The sequence below is a fragment of the Dermacentor variabilis genome, chromosome 7 (genome assembly GCF_050947875.1).
Source record: "Dermacentor variabilis isolate Ectoservices chromosome 7, ASM5094787v1, whole genome shotgun sequence".
Taxonomy (NCBI): domain Eukaryota; kingdom Metazoa; phylum Arthropoda; class Arachnida; order Ixodida; family Ixodidae; genus Dermacentor; species Dermacentor variabilis.
Window position 1 is genome coordinate 130,262,610 of NC_134574.1, and position 19,269 is coordinate 130,281,878.

Sequence of the window (19,269 nt, forward strand, 5' to 3'; positions counted from 1 at the left end):
GGAAAAAGAACTTCTGAAGGAAATGTGTCCTTACTGGTCATTACTTTAGTGCAAAAGGCTCGATGTCCCACCATGGTTTGTGCATTGGCAATATGTATACCATGTTCTATTTATCAATTTTGAATCGTTGTATTCGTTCTTTATCAGTTTCGCGGTGTTCAATAAAATATATTTCTCCTAGTCCTAGCTAATCATATTTTTATCCTTTTGTTGTTGTGTGACTTCATGTCACAAGTACAGTGTCTGTGTCAGCTACACGGAATTTTATAAAAAGAAAATTAATTTTGTAATAATATTTCCCGATATCCTATGACGTTATGTGTCTTTGTTATTGCTAGGAACTCGGTAGCCTGAAAAATATGGCAGATACGTTATAACCACATCCTGAATAATCCTTTAATTAGTACTTATAGATGAAGCACTTCAATTTGAGAATCGAGGACTCAAAGTCATATTAACTCAAGAAAAACTTCTTAAACAAAATCGTTTTGGGTGCTACAGCCTACAGTACTTTGGCACTGTGGGCGGCGTCCAGTATGGTAGCAGCGACAGAAATATGAAATAGTGGACCAGTGACGTTGATCCCTCAATCATCTCCATTGCGAGTGCAGACCAACAGTAGTGCAAGCTTTCGCTGGCACGGGCTTCATCACAGCCTTTTTTTTTTATGGTGACGCCAAGAATCGACGCGAAGCGTGCTCAATTCTGTTCCCAATCTTGTGGCGGTACCGCAGCTCGGAAAATAATGTTTGTCTGTATAGCAACAAATAAAAACAAGGCTTTATTGATCAGAATAAAGAGAACTCGCAATTGTCATAGCATTGGCACCCGTGCCGCAGAGAGGCAGGTGGCATTTTCTAATAGGGTGGGGAGATCAGCATCACTGACACACAACTTAATTTTCGTTTTCGTTCAGTGCTTCCCACAGCCAAAATACTGCGCGCTATAGTACCTGCGACGATTTTTGTGAAGTTGTCGTAGGGCAAGATATGAATGTCGGGCTTCAATTTTGCAAATGCAATATTGCCGCTAAAATTGGTAATTAAAACTTTAAAAATATATTTTTTGTTACCTGTGACGTGAGCCATATTTTCCACGATGCTGCATATATATTGGCTGCCAAGCCTTACAGTCTGACAGAAGATGTGCACATGCGCTTATCACAAGTTATCAGTGCAGCACCCTGTGTTATTTGGCGCAGAAAAAACAGCATGCATACCTGCTGCATTCGCGATCTGTGGGAAAGAAAGTGAAGGAGAGGGGGACCAAGGGGATGTGCGCAGTATCCAAGGTGGCTGTAGTGCTGCAGAAACCCGGAAATTGTCGACATCCTCACCTTCCTCGACTACACCGAGGGGGGGGGGGGGGTGACAGAAGACCTATGGGCCCCGGGTGCAAGACCACCTAGCTACGCCACTGCATTGCATATCACACGAGAGCCAGCTGATTTAACTAGCACATCGTGTACGTTGCACAGACCATCCATACACCTTGACCGTGCCATGAGCCTGCACAAATTACAATCCTGCAGCCATTTCTTTTATTTTTCTTAACCACCCAAGACTGAAATAACCTTCCTAAACTGCAGCAACAAGTGATTCAGCAAGCTTTAGATCTGCTATGCGGTGCTATTATGATTCATCCTTGTTACATCCTTGCTCCACCTATCGTGTAGTGTCCGATGGTGGAACCCTTGATGAATGAATGAATGAATGAATTGTGCTGTGTGTGCATTGCCCAGCTGCTGCCCCGATCGTGTCACACCAGCTACAGGCCCCAGCCTGACTGGCTGTACGTGCCACCATTACCCTCACGGGTGCTGCCCCGACGGACAAACTCCTGCTCGAGGTCCTGAATACGATGGCTGCACCTGTGCCATGACTGCCTACGGCTGCTGCCCCGACGGGGTCACTGCCGCCAGGGGGCGCAATTTTGAAGGCTGCCAAGATACAACGCCCGTGTCTACCCCCAACGTCAGCGCCAGTAAGACCTGTCTTGATAGTACCAGTCATGCTGATTAGATGACATGCCATACCCGAATGTCAACCTGTATGCATGAAACATATAGACCTTGTGCACTAGCAAGTGTCTATCATGCCAACTGTCTTACGCCAACTGTCTTGCACCAACTAGCCACCGTTGAAGCACTGTACTGCACAGGGTCAGGGCTTGTAAGTCGCATCTCACTATAATGAAGTTGCACCCATCATGAAAGTGTCTTTGATGTACCAAACATTTGTTATAAGCATATATTAGTTAAACTCTGATATCTGCGAGAAATATTTTGGATTTATTTCTTTGTACAGTATAACCTTGGGGATATGAATCTCAAGGGGTCGTGTAAAATTTTCGTATCACCCGAGATTCGTACCACAAAAAAACAAAAACAAATTAAATCAGCATGTTATCATTTTTAGAAATTTATTCACAATGCAAGAAGTCCTGGATGTCTTTCTGGGTTTTCTTCTTTGCGAGGATAGAATTCTGGTCATGCTCGTGCCGAAGGAATCACTTGTATATATCAAATTCTCTATTATAAAATTTTTAGATGCCTTAGCTAGATAACCTACCAGTACTTGTGCTTTTGCATTGATGTTTAAGAGAGTGGAGGCAGTACTTCTAAATAATCAGTGGTGTTCTTTTTTTTTTGTGCATTGCTTCTTTGTGAAGAACAATCCAAGTAAGTATACATGCCTGAATTTTCTGACCTAGCCTTGTCCAATATTTTTTTTAGGTCATAGTACTTTCTGCTATGCTTCACATGCGAATGAAGGGACAGTTTGTGCATCCACTGAAAAATGAGACACTCATCATGCCTGCAGCCTCTCCTTTTTTCTTCCCTGTGAAATACAGTAAGCTACTACTGCTACTAGTAGTACTAGTACTGTTGTACTGCTGCTGCTACTAATACTCATTAGTGTTCCTTTAAATCTTTTCACAGCTTGACTTAATTCTCAATCTGCAATTGAAGGCTGATGTGTGGTGGTCACCCAGGGAGGCCCTGCACTGTATTTGTCATTCCCTGCACCCAGGAGCTGACTGCGAGGAAATGTTATTTTATTTGTGAACTGTCAAAACTGTTGCAGCTGGGGAATGCGTGCTATTGTACCGATCACAAGTGCTCTGAGATTTTTATCTACACTCGACTCGGATACAGAAAAGGTGCACGATTCTTTCAGGTGTGTGTGGCCTACCCGAAGAGCGTGGCCCCTGTCACAACTATACAGTCTACTGGTTCTTCAGCGTCACCGATGGTCGCTGCAACCGCTTCTGGTACGGTGGTTGTGAGGGTAATGGAAACCGGTTCAACTCAGAGGAAGAGTGCAAGAACACCTGCGTCAAACCTGAAGGACCTGGTGAGGAAAGAGGTCAAGGCATGCTTGAGGTCAAGTGAAATACAATTATTGTAGTTACTGGTGTAAGGCCTGCCCTCATTTAAGGCTTGCCTCCTCACTTTGGAATGAAAGAATATTGAGAAAAACGTTTTGCTAAGCATGACACGCATACCCCTGTGCTGGTAATTTCCATAAGCTCCTACTAGGTGGCACTAATTACTTTCCTTTTGACAATGGCATCATCTTTATTATCATGATCATCATCACCATCATGCTCCATTGGATCACGCAGCATAGATCCAGTATGCTTTGACAGTATCATCCGTGCTGCGGCTTGTTTAGCTGCACGGTGCTTTCGGGTGCATGAGAGGGCATTGCTACAAGAACTGTGGCCATGGATATTGTACGCACGGCCTGTATTTTTATTTGAGACCATCATCAGGAGCATCAAGGTGATATGAATCTCAAACAGAAGGGATAGCACGAAGGACAACCAGCTTTGTGAAGGCGCCAATGAGGCGAGCTCATCAAATGACAAGGGCAGTGGAAGCCACAAGCAGGAGTGATTAAACCTCTTCATAGTCGTAACAACAGCGGTTACATTATTCTGCATAGCTATCAGAGCGTAGTTTGAGGCTTCACTAAATAGCCATAACCCTGCCTCCTGTAATGCTCACACCTATATAAGATGTGACAAAAAAAAAAGGCACTGGCCTAATAAGATGAGTAAATACGGTATCCTTATGGATGCTCTTAGGCAGCCATAAGCTTTAGGTATGGGTATGCAAAATTTAATAAACGGGCTTCTCCACATGTTTGTGTTGTCTCACAGAATATGACCGATCTCACACTCATGGCACTGTTCAAACTGTGGTTCATGGGCAAAGAGCAGGGAAAGAGTGAGTAAGTAAGACCGACAGAGTGTCGTAGTAAAAACATATGGCAGAATAGGACCCCCCTCTTCAAGTAATAATTGTTATCTGGGCTGGAATGAGTAAAACAGGTAGGATTATGGGGGCATGGGAACTAAAACTGAATGATCAGGCTCGTTCCCATGAGAAACTTGAGAAGCGAGTCCAGCTTAGCTTGCTGTGCTGAGAGGTCTACAGCTTGGGTGCACCCATTCGTGGGACATCATCAGGCGGCCATCTTGCGTTAGTCACACGATATGTACGGGGAAGCAGACTTGCAGAATTTTGCGCATGTAATTTATGTTGACGTAGTTTTGTCGCATCATGGCTGATGGCAGCGACACCACTTTGATTTAGTCATGCTATGATGAAATATTCATTCCGAGTTTTATTTTGAAGTGTGGCATGTATTGTACCATTATGCTTCATGCTTTTCACTAGGAGACCAGGATGATGCCAGTGCAGGCATCAATGTTTCTTTTCGTGTAACACTTGCAATTGCATTCTTGACCTATCACTGACTAGTATATGTAGTACAGTGTGACATGGACTTTGAGTCATTGTGGGTGGATCTCTGAATCTTATCGCAGATGCCTGCCTGCTTCCAAAGGTGATTGGTACGTGCGACGGCCAGTACCAGCATTGGTACTTCGACGCGACTACTCGCTCCTGCGAGTCGTTCATGTACGGAGGTTGCCTCGGAAACAACAACCGCTTTGCCAGCAAAGACCTGTGCGAGCAGACCTGCCTACACCAGGAGAAGCTTGGCAAGTATTTTCGATTCAGACATATTCAACTTCCTCTCCTGCTTCCTCTCTAATTGTGTAACAGGGCATACGTCGACCACTGCTGGAGGATGGGTGAATAAGCGAGGGCCTCAGGAAAACTTGTGTGCACTTTTGCCCAAGCTGCAAGGTGTTTTACTGCAATAGCTAGGAAAACTCTAATTATTAAACAATTGAATTGTATGTACTGCACCAACCTCAGGTAGAGGCCGTGGCAGGAGCTGAGTCGGCATAACAGTCTACACTGCCTATTTATATAGTAGATAATCATCATCAGCCTATTTTTATATCCACTGCAGGACGAAGGACTCTCCCAGTTATCTCCAATCATCCTCGCCTCGTGCTGGCTGATTCCAACTTCCACCTGCAAATTTGCTCATTTCGTCACTCCACCTAATTTTCTGCCATCCTCTGCTGCACTTCCCTTTCCATTGGCACCCCTATACTGTAACTCTAATGGTCCACTGGTTACCTGTCCTACGCATTACATGGCTTGCCCAGCTCCAATTTTTCTTCTAATTTCAATTAGAATATCAGCTATGCCCATTTGCTCTCAGATCCACATTATTCCGTTCCTGTCCCTTAACGTTACAACTAACATTTTTCGTTTTATTGCTCTTTGTACAGTCCTTAACTTGTTCTCAAGCTTCTTTGTTAACCTCCAAGTTTCAGCCACGTATGTTAGCACTGGTAGAATGCAATGATTGTATACTTTTCTTTTCAACGACAGTGGTAATATAGAGAGTTCATAGTTAATGGAGATCACACAGACTAGAAAAGAAAAAAGATGGGACAGGGAGAACAATGGAATGAAAAATTGAGTCTATAGTGACATCACAACATGTTGTTAATGGCAAAAACCTGTACCACTCCCGGACACCACAGTAGGGGCAACTATCTTTCAATAAACACGATTTTTAATGAATGCAAGAAACTGGGGTACTTACTTATTCATAATGCTGCAATTGTATTGACAGACTTGTAAACATACATGCGTTATAACAAAAGAAAAGGGACAATCCAAGTGAATACTCATGATAATCAGATGATTTAACATGACTAGACATGTTGCAGGGAAACATTTTAAAAGAGGGGAAGTGGACAGTCTCCACATCCACAGTCTTGCAGTCTCCACAATCCATAGTCTTGCAGGGAAGCGAGTTTCACCTTATGATCACCGGCTAAAGCAAAGGCTGCATTGCTTAGGACTTATGAAGTTGACCTTTGCTTGGTGCCAGTTTTGAACAAGTGTCAATAAAGAAAATACCGACTCCTTTTTATCACATGCTGGAGCAGTTGAGGCTTCATGCTGGTATGGTTACTCGGTCAACAGCTACCTGTAGAGGAAAGCAAAGGTCCTTGTGTTAGCACCCCATTAGAGAGTCACAGACTTGTAAACTTTTCCTATATTTCAGACCCGTGTGAGCAGTCGGCAGCACCTGGACCATGCAGGGGCTCGTACAAGCGGTTCTACTACGACCGGCAGGACAACCAGTGCAAGCGGTTCACGTATGGTGGTTGCCAGGGAAACGCAAACAACTTTGCCACAGAAGAGGAGTGCTCAGAACAATGCGTCAGGCTTAGCGCACAGGGTGAGTCCATGTGCAGTCAGGATTCTTCACTTCCCTTCACTTTATTTCCTTAAAGACCCCACAAGGGGGTGTTACATAAGGGGTGGGTTGTACAGAGATGTTACTAATGCCACAGGTTTTTAACAAGACAGGTATATGGATACACTTTGAATAAAACGTGATGGACAGGTGTTTAAAACAATGTCGTGGGGAAGGCCATTCCATTGTGAAGCTGCGCAGCAAAAAAATGATGCAGAAAAAGTTGTGGTGCCAGAACGGGGTCGGGCGACTTGAAGTGGACGGCCCGTGCGGGGTGAAGTGCGCGCTGCGGGAGCGATGTAAGGTGGATGGCTGAAAGAACTGTGATAAAACTTGTGGTAAAGTGATAGTGTGGCGATCCTGCGGCGAGACGAAAGAGTGGGCAGACCAGGTTCATTTTTAAGGGATGACACGCTGATATCGTATGAATGAGAAGAATGAATGAAGCAAGCAGCATGATTTTGCACTGCTTTGGTAAGCCAAAAGTCTTATGTGGTAGGGTGAGTGATGCAGATGACGTTTTAGAAATCCTAATGGTCGGTTAGCCGATGGAATGATATTCATGACATGGGTGCGCCAGGAAAGATAAGGGGTTAGTGTTACACCAAGGTACTTATAGGATTCACTTGTTTCAACTGGTATATTAGCGATTTCATAGGGAAATTGGAGCAGGTTTTTATGGCGGCGGAAGGAAACTAATTTACATTTGTTAGGATTAAGGGTCATTAGCCAGCGGTTACACCAACCGAACAGTTTATTAAGATCATTCTGTAGGACTATTTGGTCAGATATGTTAGTTATTTTGTGGTAGATAACAAAGTCATCAGCGAACATGCGGATGTTACACGATAAATTGTTAGGCAAGTCGTTGGTATTGTCTCATGGTGGTGACGTTGAAGAACACAGTAGCAATACTGTGAAAGACAAAACTAACTTTTATTGGGCGAACCTGTGCCCACAAAAACAGGCTACACTTATAGCACAACGATAGCGGCAAACACGGTCAGCGATTGGCGAAAATCTGGTCAGCGGGTCAAGCGCGTCGCCTTTTATAGATCAGTCGTCGAATGTTCCAGAGCAATCGCTGGGACCCGCATGCCTTCCACAAAGTTCTATGCCATTTGCGTCGTGCATACATTTAATCAGATTACACAAGGTTCGGCGACAACAGACAGCGGATAGGAGCATCGATAACATTCTAGAAACTTGTAGACATGTCCTGTGCTGAACGATAACATTTTGTGGGTGGTAAAAGTACTCACCCGTAAAAGATAAACGAGTTCATGTGTCAATATATATTAGATATAAAAGTGGGCCGAGGACAGATCCCTGCGGCATGCCGGACGTTACAGGGAGCGAGTTAGACTTGACCCTGTTAAGGGAAACAAACTGAGAGCTGTTAGTCAGAAATTGGGCGATCCAGTTTAGAACGTCGGGTGGCAGATTTAGTTGAGAGAGCTTCATTAGTAGATGCTTGTGTGGTACTTTATCAATATCCTTGGTGAAGTCAAGAAAGATAGCATCTGTTTGTAGGTTAGTGTTGAGGTTAGCATGCAGGTCGTGAAGAAAAAGGGCTAGTTGGGATTCGCATGAGAGGCCTTTTCGAAATCCGTGTTGAGAGGGATTAAAAAAGCTGTCAGAATCAAGGAACTGCATGATCTGGGAGTACATGATATGTTCCATGAGCTTGCAACACACACTGGTTAGAGATATGGGGTGGTAATTTAACGCACAGTCTCTGTTGCCTGCTTTGTGAACTGGAATGACCTTCCCACACTTCCAGTCATGAGGGAGAATTCCTGAGGAGAGTGACTGGGAAAACATCAACAGTAAAAATTCGGCAGATATGTGCTTAGTGTTTTTTAAGAGCTTGGAATTTATTTCGTCCGTACCAGTAGAAGATGACAACTTCATTTTTTCAATTAAGGACAGGATACCAGAGAAACTAATGCTTATAGGTAGAACTTGTTGCTGGGCGAGTTGGTTGGGATCTAAAGAATACATTGTTGCGCCAAAAAAAGGAAAATAAAAACTTGGGAAGGAAGAGTACTCTTCCTTCCCAAGTCTTTATTTTCCTTTTTTGGCGCAACAGTGCATTCTTTAATGCTTATGGGTGGCATTTCAGGTAAACTAACAGAAAACAGTTCTGTTTCAGTAGGGTTAGGTTCATTCGTAAAATTCGATTCAGATTGAACAAAATGTTACGAACACCCTGATCTACCAAGCTGGTGCAGTGAGCTCCCACCCACTTCCCCACACCCCCCGCAGGTTTAGCTAAATATTAAATTTCACACAACTTGCTGCACCCATCAGACTTCAAGACAGTGCCTGACTTAGCCAAACAGGAACGAAAAGCAAAAATTAATGAATTTAACCATTGTTTGCGAAAATATTTATGAATCAACTTTTTTTTATTTAATAAGGAGGTAAAGAAAACGCCGCCGGAAGTGGGGAATGATTCCGTGTGTTTTGAATGATGCTTCTACAGTTATCAATCGAGCCATCTGAAGTAGCCACTTTTCTGCTTTGCTTATGTGGCTTTTTTCTAACCTCCTGCGGTGGGCGCCGTAGTATGTCTAGAACCGTGGCGTATGGCGCTCTACGTGGTTGTGTGGGACTGGCGGCCATGCATCTTTAGGCACCTACCCCAAATAACAATACAAGTCGGTTTTGGCACTCGGTAGAGCAGTAAATGAGGGATTCAAAAGAAGTATGATTGTGCCGGAAATATATATTTCTCTATAATGCTTCCTGACCTAATTCAAAGAACGCTACTAGAAATGTTTATTTTAGACTCGCTTGTTTAGTAGTTCTTGGCAGTGTTCTTCCTGTGTTTCTTTCCTGCACGAGTCCATTTGATGTGGTTCCTTGTTTGTCAAGTAACGTAGAGGTGCATCTCACAGGCTTACCTGTGACATACACCTTATTTCATTTACTTTTCTGTGGGTTTATGCGTCTTTATGACAAACAGTAGGCATTATTCATGTTTGTACAAGTAAAGGTGTGCCCCCTCTCCATCTCATTTTCATAGAAAAGATACCTTGGGTGCCCCCCCCCCCCCCCCCCGAGAAAACATCCTGGGCATGTGCTTAGGTTTAGGTATGCATTAGAGAACCCCACGTAGTCAAAATTAGTCTGGAAGCTTCCACCACAGCCTGACTCATAGCCCCCATGTTGCTTTGGGAGACTAAATCCCAGGAGTCAGTTGGTCTGTTGGTCGGTTGTCCTAGAGGTCTTTGGTGCCTCTCACAAAAGTTGGGAAACTGATCCTGATGGAAGGTAGCCGAAGCACCATGCAAAGTGCCATGCATTTCTATGACATGTATGCTGATCTATTTCTTGGACGTGTGGTACAAGTAACATATGAATCTGTGATGGTACTGGTAACTTGTGGTAATATATGGCAGTGTGCTTGGCTGGATTACAACGTTGTGGCATTGTGCTCTTCTTTTATTTGATTTGAACAGAAATCTGCATCCTCGCCAAGGAAGAAGGCCGCTGCCTCTCGGAGGACCGCAAGTGGTACTACGACTATGTGGAAGGACGATGCAAGGAGTTTGTCTACACGGGTTGCCAGGGCAACCGCAACCGCTTTAACACGCGCGACCAGTGCGAGCGCATGTGCAACTCTACCAGAGTCGCTGGTGAGTCCAAAGTGGCGTGATTCCTTGGCAGCTTGTTGTCAAGGTTGTGCGCTGTAACACTCGTGTATATTGAAAAAAAAAAACATTCAGAAAATTTTATGCTTGAAGGATTCATGCAGATAGAATTCAGCAGCAGAGTAAAGGAGAATAAGTACAGAGACTATTTAAAGATTTGCAGGTAGAATTCATGCATGATTGTATTTAATGACTGGTTACATACTAACTGCATGTTCCTGCAACGACTGTTTTGGATAAAAAAAGAATGGGGGATTTGAATTCAAATCATTTCTGCTAAGCAAGCTTCAAAGCAGGGGAACATATCAAATCTTGTGTGGTGATTGCCAACGAGATTATTAGTTCACAAAAGGTCACTAACGTTTTCGTTAAAGGGACACTAAAGGCAAATACAAAGGGAAGCTAACATGATAGATTAGTGCTCGAGAATCCCTAAGGCGTAAATATCATAAGCGAACATAGCTTTGATAATCGAAAAATCTAGGTAAATGCAGGAGATGATTAGAGACTCCCCCGGGACATTCAAGCACTTGCCTGATGATGAAAGCACTCCTCAGTTAAATTCTGTCACTAGTACTCAACTACTCGTTGCAAAAAACATCCTCGTATTGTATTATAAGATGAAATAAAATGCCACTTGTCCAGTTCTATTTCACGCTCAGAAAAAAAGAACTTATTGAAATGACCGTTGACAACATACGCAGGCGGTTGAAAGGTTTTGTTTTCACTCGACTCTGCACCGCCTACGCTTTCGCATTTCTGTACTTTCCTGATCACGTAGTGCTGCGCTGGTTTTGCTCGCACGCGAAACTTGCACAAACTGCAAGTTGCAAACAATTCAGCTTCGATGTGCTGTCGCGGGATGCCCGAACAGTCTACACCACTCGACCAAAAATTTGAGGACGCTTAAGCTTCGCCTTCAAGAGTGGAACGCGACAGCATTCCCGTCGACCCGCCAAGGGTTGTAAAACAATGGGCTACGGCGCAGCAACTACGCGCCCCGCATCGGACGCGGTGAGCGTCGAGCAACGCAGCGTTCGGCGCGACAACGAAATGTGCGCCTGAGCAAGCGACGCACGCCTGAGCCTTAGAAACAGCTCGTTTCTAAGGCAACACCGCGTTCACTAGAGGCGCTTTTGTACCACTTTGAAGCATCGAACTCGTGGCTCAGTGGTAACGTCTCTGTCTCACACTCCAGAGACCCTGGTTCGATTCCCACCCAGCCCATCTTGCAAGTTGTTTTTTATTCATGAAGTGCCTGCTGGGATTTATCGCTCACGGCCAACGCCGCCGACACCGACGACACCGGCTTTTCTGCGACACGAGCTCCTTAACGCTATCGCGTTAAAAAGCAGCTGCAGCGGCGCATCCGCCGCTCTGTCTTGGCTCGGTGCCGCCATCTGTCGGGTGCCATTTTACTCATCGACAGCAACAAAGGGTGGTGATGACGTATGCAATGTCACCACTCCCCTGGTTGGGTGGTGTGAGATTTGAATTTCGAAAAAGGTATTCGGACCCTTTAGATACAATTTTCTCATAAACTTAAGTCTCTTCTTGGCACTAAACAAGTGTTTCGAGGCTTTTGGAATGGTACCTAAACAGTCCACGTCGACTTGGTATTTGCCTTCAGTGTCCCTTTAACCCCTTAACTACCATGACGAATTGTAAAAAAAAAGAAATGTAGAAGTGAGAATTTTTCTAGACCTGCATATTTTGCTCCAATTTTTTCCGCAAAATATGATACCAGGAATGCCTATTAAAATTTTACTGGTGTTGTTGAAGTTATTTATTTGTCAAAAAAAAAAAAAACAAGAATCTGCTCATGTACGCATGTGCAAGAAGTGTGGAATGTTCATGATGAGTTAACTGGTCATCGGCACCAGAGGGCACTTATTGCAATGACGATGTAAGCATTAAGGGGTTAATGACTTGTGGGGTATGGTGTGATTGCAGAATTGAAGTCAGTCAGTAATGAAAGCATGACACTTTTTTTTATGTACCTTTTGCTTAGCGCCACTTTAGAAAAGTACAGGCTCAGTATGTGCCACCCAACCCATTGCATTTCAGTTAACAGTTTGTCACACTGCACTTTTCTGCACTGCAGAAACACTTTTCTACCATTTTTGGGAAGTGCACATAAAAATGAAACACGAGAAAGAATACAGGACGAGTGCTGGTCTAACAACTGAAAGGTTTCATTAGAAGAAAAAGATTATGTAGACTGAGTATGAAAGTCTTGTGGATGACGTGTGAAAAGTCATCACATATTCACCTGCAACAAATGAACGCAATGCTCCGTTTGATAGGGAAACTGACGGCTGACTTATACACATGTTCTTGATCTTGAGTATGTTGTATGCCTTAGAAGTTTCACGTGTGTGCTGATCATGGTGTTTCATGATGATTGAGGTATCCTTCAAAGAAGGCATCCAGCCGCAATCACGACAATGTCTGGCAAGATGCGACGACACCATTCCCCTTAAGTAATTGGCATGTTTGCGTAGCCTGATATTTACACACCGGCCAGTTTGTCCAATGTAGACGCTACCACACTCTTGTGTTTCATTTTTATGTCTGCTGCCCAAGAAGGAATAGGTTCCAACTTATCCACTTTTCAATCCTTCTGCAACACTTTACAAGCTGGAACAGCAATGCATTTCAAAATTGGTGCCAGTACCAGTACAACATTATTACCAGTACTGAACTGGTGTGGACTCATTGAGCAGGGCGAGCTGTGTTATGAGCGTGAGAACTTTGTCACCGTAGCATGCACGAACTCCGTCAACCAGGCCCTGGACTGAAATATTTGACACCACCTCAAATTAACTTTTCATTAAAGCATCTTCTCTCCCTCTTCACACATGTAAAGATTTAGCTTACAGAACAACACAAAGTAAACACATCGATTCCTTGCCCTTTCATCTGTTTTATTATCCCTTTCGGACACAAATTATTTCTGTGAGCTGAAAAAGCGCTATCCACTTTTTTCCCATTCTTAGCACCGATGAGAATAGCCAGCACCAAAACAGGCAGCAAATTTTTATGATTTTGGTGCATTTTATTCCTCTACAAGTGTGAGCTCCACACCTGAACTCCTAACATCATTTTAGCTGTGCAAGTAAAATAGACTATTTCATTTCATGTGCACAGTATAGTACTTGGAAACACTGAGCCATTTCAGCAGTTCACCTCATATAAATAGTTTGTCAGAAAAAAAAAAAAAATTTACTATATGGCCACATGCTGATGCTGCCAGGAGGAATCCAGACGTCTTTCGTAAATCTTTTTATAAAACAACAGCAAACAATAACCAGTGTTCAAGAACAGGTCTAATAAGCAGTAGTCTAAGATATATAAAAGATAAATAGAACCTTATTAATAACGAAGTCACATCTTACACAAAAGTACCTTCACTATATCCAATATTTCTTATAAGTAGTTTTATGTGCTGATATTGCTGAGAAACATGTTAAGATATACTAGCTGTTTTGCTAAGTCTATTATCGAGCTTTGATCTAATTTAAATGTGATTATTGTTTGTTGGTTTTTCTGGTTATTGAGTGTTATCATGTAAAACCGTGAAACATTTGAATGAATTTTTATCGAAGACCTGCCGCAAATGGCATGACCTCCCGAATAATTTCATAAGCATCACAGACTCATCAGGGTTTATGGACGCTATTACAAATATTTTTAGTTTTGAGTAACTAGATTGTTATTCATAGTTTCCCATGGTTTCCATTTGTACACTTCTGTTGAACGTTTGTTTATTCTGTGTGTTTCTTATTTGAGAACTTTGTGCCTTATTTGTATTAACTGATCTGCATTTATGTAACTCACCTACCCCCCCCCCCCCCCCCTCTGTGCTGCCATAAGGCCTCGAGGGTAAAATAATCAAAAATCAAAACGAATTATAGATGCAGCGTCACAGAGTGTTACAAAGTGTCATGCTCCTTGCTCTCCTATTGCCTGTCCTCAGTGTCCCGTGACATCTGCGCCCTGCCGAAGGAAGAGGGTCCATGTCGGGCAGCCATCCTGCACTGGCACTACAACATGGCGGCTGGGCGCTGCGAGCAGTTCTACTACGGTGGCTGCGAAGGCAATGCCAACCGGTTTGAGTCGCGGCGTGACTGTGAGCGTGCCTGCCTCTCCATTGGAAGTGAGCACACTGCAGATTCACATCTTCTCTATGCTAGCAAACATGAAACGCTATGTATTCAGCTGTAGTTGGACAGTCCACATTGCGTGTGCACCACTTGTACCCCGCACTGTACGTGCCTTCTTTGCTTATGCTATGTTCTGAGTTTGGTGTTCATGTGCTGGGTTGGTTGCTCATTTCATTTTCTTGCATTCCTTGTTCTCCTACTATTGAGTGGCAGTTGTGGGGATGCCAGCTTGTCTTATCTGCTCGACAGCAAAGGTGCAGCGGGAACGGGGTTGTCATAGCTAAGGCAGCTACAACAAGAGACGATGCTAGTGCTCTGCTGCCAGCGCCACCTCGCTACAAGGTAGTGGTAGGCATGCGAGGAACTTCGTTGCTCCTGTAGGGCTTCAGGACATTAATGTGAGCGCACTTTGGTTAGCTTTATAAGCCATCCTGGATAAGGTCTGTAATTTGGCTGCAAAGCACTGTACTTATTGGCATAGACAAATGCCTGTCCTGTGTGCTCCAGTTCATAGTGCTGCACACTGGCCATTCGCCACTTGCGGCTGAAAGACTATCATGGGCAAAATTTTGCCCAATCTCTCTTGGCAGTGAATTCAGACTTTTTAATTCCTTGGTTCAAGTTCTAGTCCGGCGTGACAAACAAGGCATTGATTGTCATTCAGGGAATACATACGAGCACAATTCACATGTGGCCATTCGGTTCTCTTCACAAATCACCCACTTGTAATTTTTGTTTTTTCAACTGGGTGTGGATACGGATGCTCCTGCACACATTTGTCTTTACATGTGCTAAAACCTTATGGTGAAAAACTTCACAACATCCAGAGGAGGTTGTGTACGCGTTGCATGCAGCACTACAGCAGGTATCCTTTATACATTGTTGTTCTTTCACAGAAGAGCATGATAGCTTTCTTTGTGACTATGGGCAAATTTCGTACTGCAGGTCGAAACATCTGCTTGCTGCCGCAAGAGGCCGGAAACTGCGTGGAGTTCCGCGAGCGGTGGTTCTACAATGCCGAGGAAGGTCGCTGCCACCGTTTCTACTACGGAGGCTGCGACGGAAATGAGAACAACTTTGCCTCACACCTGGAGTGTGAACAGACGTGCGGACAGCCTGCTCCAACTGAGGAAACTGAGGAAGAGTTCCGACACGGTAAGGGTGTCGTGTGGGAGCATTCAGACTGTGCAAATAAGAGGTTGAAATATAGAAAAGTATCAGGGGTTTGTAGCCAGCCTAGGCAAAGATAATGTAATGATTCAATTTCTGCACTATTAGAGAGTTTTAGCTTGTCAATATACGTAATTATCGTTGATGGAATGGCAGGTTACTGTACACATAGATGTGAACAGCTGGATTAGTGGCGCCATCTTGTGGCGCAGAGCTTAACCAGAGGCTCTTTTCTCCGTTGCCGAGGGTTGCGAGCTAGATACAGGCGACCGTGGAAGTTGCTGCGCCGAACTGGCCACAGCATCACCATTGCCCGGGGTGGCTCAATCTCAGTTTGGGACAGCAGCGCAGACGATGTGCATGTGACAACAAGCCAGGAGTGACTCCACTCACGCTGCATACACTCAACGCACTCGGCAAACACTAAAGTAGTGCAAGGGATAGGAATTCTGCATGCGCATCGCCCACGTGGTACGATGTTCAACTCGGCTAGCAAAAGATTGGGCAGATACTCAGATGCTAAGTTCACGTGAACGAAGCTCGCTTCCTTGAGTTGAACGAGTAATTTCAATTCGTGCGAGGCTAACTAGAACGAGGGAAGCAAAGTGCAACACCTCAACGCCATGGTCCACCAGGTTGTGTCTTTCCACGTGCGACAGGCAGCTTTGTAAAGCCTTAGGCCTAAGGTGTCGCTACCCTGACAACAACTGGCATCCAAAAAACAGCACCCAAAATGGAGGCAAAACATAAAGCCCCTTAAACTTCGTAAAGTAGTGACACTCTCCTCCTCCGTCTTCACTCCTCCTCGTTTCTCCTCTCTTTCACGCTCCCTCCTCATCCGTGGCGGCGCCTGCGATGCTCGAGCGCAGCAGACGACCTTTCACAGAGTGAATGCACGCATAGCAAGGCAGTGCTCTTTAGGCGTTCACGTTGGCTTTCCAGCTCCGCGTAACTTCGTGTACAGCATAGAATTTCTAGTCGGTTGGTTATACAAATTCAGTAACGGCAGCTTTTGTTTCATTTTTTGATAACTATTTCTTAAAACGTATCTGAAGGAGTGTTAACGCTGTGCGTTGACGGCTGCGAATGTATCGCTTGCCCTACAATTAGGTACACAACATTTGTCAAGGGCGTGTCACAAGATCTTGTTGCGAATGGTTGTAAATAACATATTTATGATTGAATGACAACATCTTGACTTCCAGCAAGCCCTCGGCTTAAAGAATCCACGCCGCCCTTACCATGTTAATTCGCGGCGCTTATCAGCTATCGAAGATCTGATGAAGGCTGACGAAGATCACTGCTCTGAAGGTTCGAAAGTGTATTACAAGCTACAGTGCCGCCAACGTGCGTGCTTGCCAATCTAAGCACGCTCAAAGGCTCAGAAGTGGGCGCTGGTGCTATTATGTTTCTCGTGTCTCAACGTCAACAGGAATACCGCGGCCAATCAACGAGTCGGGTCTCTGCGTACACAAGAAAATAAAATAAGTTTTTAGCATTCGTGCGCGAAACAGGAGCGCAATAACAATGCTTGACTCAATCTCAAACAAGACCACTGTGGGCTTCAGTAATTTTTTTCAGGTTAATGACTTCTCACGATTAACACTTCATCGTGTGTTGGTTCGTCTGTTTACTAAGTGACGTACTTGCTGCAAACCGAATTGCACTGAGGTGCATGCATTGAGGACGGTTGCACTCCCTCCGAAGTAACATTTGCGAGGCATTACTTTATTAGTGAAGTCATGATCGCGCAAAAAATCCCCCCACCATGACGCGGCCGAAATTGCGGCAAGTGAAATTATGTTTTATCTATATGTCAAAATGATATGAAATGGCATTCCAGTTGCAAGTTAACAGTTTATTTCAGCATAGATGCATTACATATTTGCCTTTGCAGTCGCAAGTCCGTGTGCACCATTTATTGTCTCATTGCGTAAATAAACGCACCAGCCTAAGAGTCCTACAGCAAGCGCGTCTCAATTAGGCATAGTGACTGTAGAAACTAATAGTGGAATGAACGAGCAAGCGAACGACTATACGAGCGCGCGAAGTAAACGAATGAGCAAACGACTAAACGAGCGTGCGAGCGAACGAGCAAACGACTAAGCACGAACGACGACTGAACCAGCCAGGGAACGGGAAGGCGACCGCACATTTTCTTTGCGAGTGCTCCACCGCCGCATCAAGATTCGCACGCTTTAAAGCTCACGCGAATTAGCACGTACGTCTCAATTGCCTATGATGCTGTCGCTCGGCGACAAATGCACCGCGTAACACGGTTTCAGGAGAGCACGCACGCTTTTCATCGGTGCCTCTGTATCGCAAATCCACCGGGCGACCGCCAACGAGGAACACGAACAAATGAGGCAAACAAAGCTATTTTATCTAAAGAAGGCTAGTCAGTAACCACAAAACGCAGAGAGTTGCTCTCCTGAGGCGCTTTCATGATCTAGACTGAAATTTTGTCAAAAGGGCTGCGCTGAATCTTAAAAATTTCGTAACCATGTTATCGCACGCAACCTCGCGTGCCCGCGAACTCAAGCCGGTTGGCGTACATAATGATTAAGCGCATCAAATACGACTAACAAGACCATGTAGTGCGTATATAAACAAAGCAGACGTTGCGTAAAAATCGTGTTAAAGCGTGCGTACAAATGACAACATGCACAGTGAACTGTGCAATATCTACTACGTCATTGACCGCAGCACAATGCGCAAGCCTGGCACATACTATACTCTTGAGAGACTCGCAACTTACCTCGCATAGTCGCGCGGAGGAAGTTGGTCGGAAGTTCTCTCTCCCGATTGGGTGAAGCCATGTTTTTCTTCTTAACCCGTCGCGCTTACCGGAAGGTATCGCGAACAGATTGTTGCTTTGCTAAAACTATATTGGCATCCGAACGCGCAGCAGGTCATGGTCACAGAAAATGACTTGAAGCGACGTCGCACTTGCCACAAAACATCCTTCAAGGCGTTCACAAAACCAAACAACACAGAATAGGAATGGAGAGAATGGCGCCAACAAGCGCCGCTTCTCGTGCAAAAATGGCACTGAAGCGTGACTGTAAACAAACGAAGCCGGCTCAAGGGGCCAGGTGATGCCATTAGGCCAATAGCGACGCGGCGTCGGCTTCGGCCAGAGCGCTCGTGGAGGAGGCGGCATTCTTCAAAGCGTGGCACTACTTTACGAAGTTTAAGGGGCGTTAGCAAAACAGGCAGCCGCGAGGAAACGTCAGCTCTGTTAGGTGGTCCTACCCCGCTCGGTGCACACAGCATCCGAGTTGACCGCGGCATCCACCGTCCCATACGGTGTCGGAGCGCCCGGTGCCAGGCCGCAATACCAGTCAGCCTGTAGCGGCACCTGTGGCCCGCGGCCACCCGGCTCCCAGAGCCGCGATTTCATCAGAGTCAAAGAGATAGAAGAAGCTATCTACATAAGAAATTCGGACCACCCACGGGGCTTCCGTACTCACTCGCTTCAGGCTTGCCAATGCTCCACGGGCGCTAAGCCTCGCTCTCGCAGGATGTAGAGCACGTGGCTCTTGTACCGACGAACGTCATTAAAATAATAATTTGCGAAAAGGCTTAGCATGTCGACAAGGTCGGACACACTACGGCCACCATCGCTTCGCT

The 19,269-nt window shown here is 44.9% G+C and overlaps 1 protein-coding gene across 4 annotated transcripts in view; it reads left to right on the forward strand.

Moving 5' to 3' along the window:
* Ppn (proteoglycan-like sulfated glycoprotein papilin) overlaps positions 1-19,269 on the forward strand; it is a 209,006-nt gene that overhangs the window by 150,428 nt on the left and 39,309 nt on the right. For all 4 annotated transcript variants that reach the window (XM_075699305.1, XM_075699304.1, XM_075699307.1 and 1 more), the window contains exons 23-29: positions 1,742-1,983; positions 3,180-3,356; positions 4,837-5,013; positions 6,447-6,623; positions 10,109-10,285; positions 14,280-14,459; positions 15,412-15,621. In XM_075699305.1, the coding sequence (XP_075555420.1) occupies positions 1,742-1,983; positions 3,180-3,356; positions 4,837-5,013; positions 6,447-6,623; positions 10,109-10,285; positions 14,280-14,459; positions 15,412-15,621 (1,340 nt within the window). The remainder of the gene's footprint in view (positions 1-1,741; positions 1,984-3,179; positions 3,357-4,836; positions 5,014-6,446; positions 6,624-10,108; positions 10,286-14,279; positions 14,460-15,411; positions 15,622-19,269) is intronic.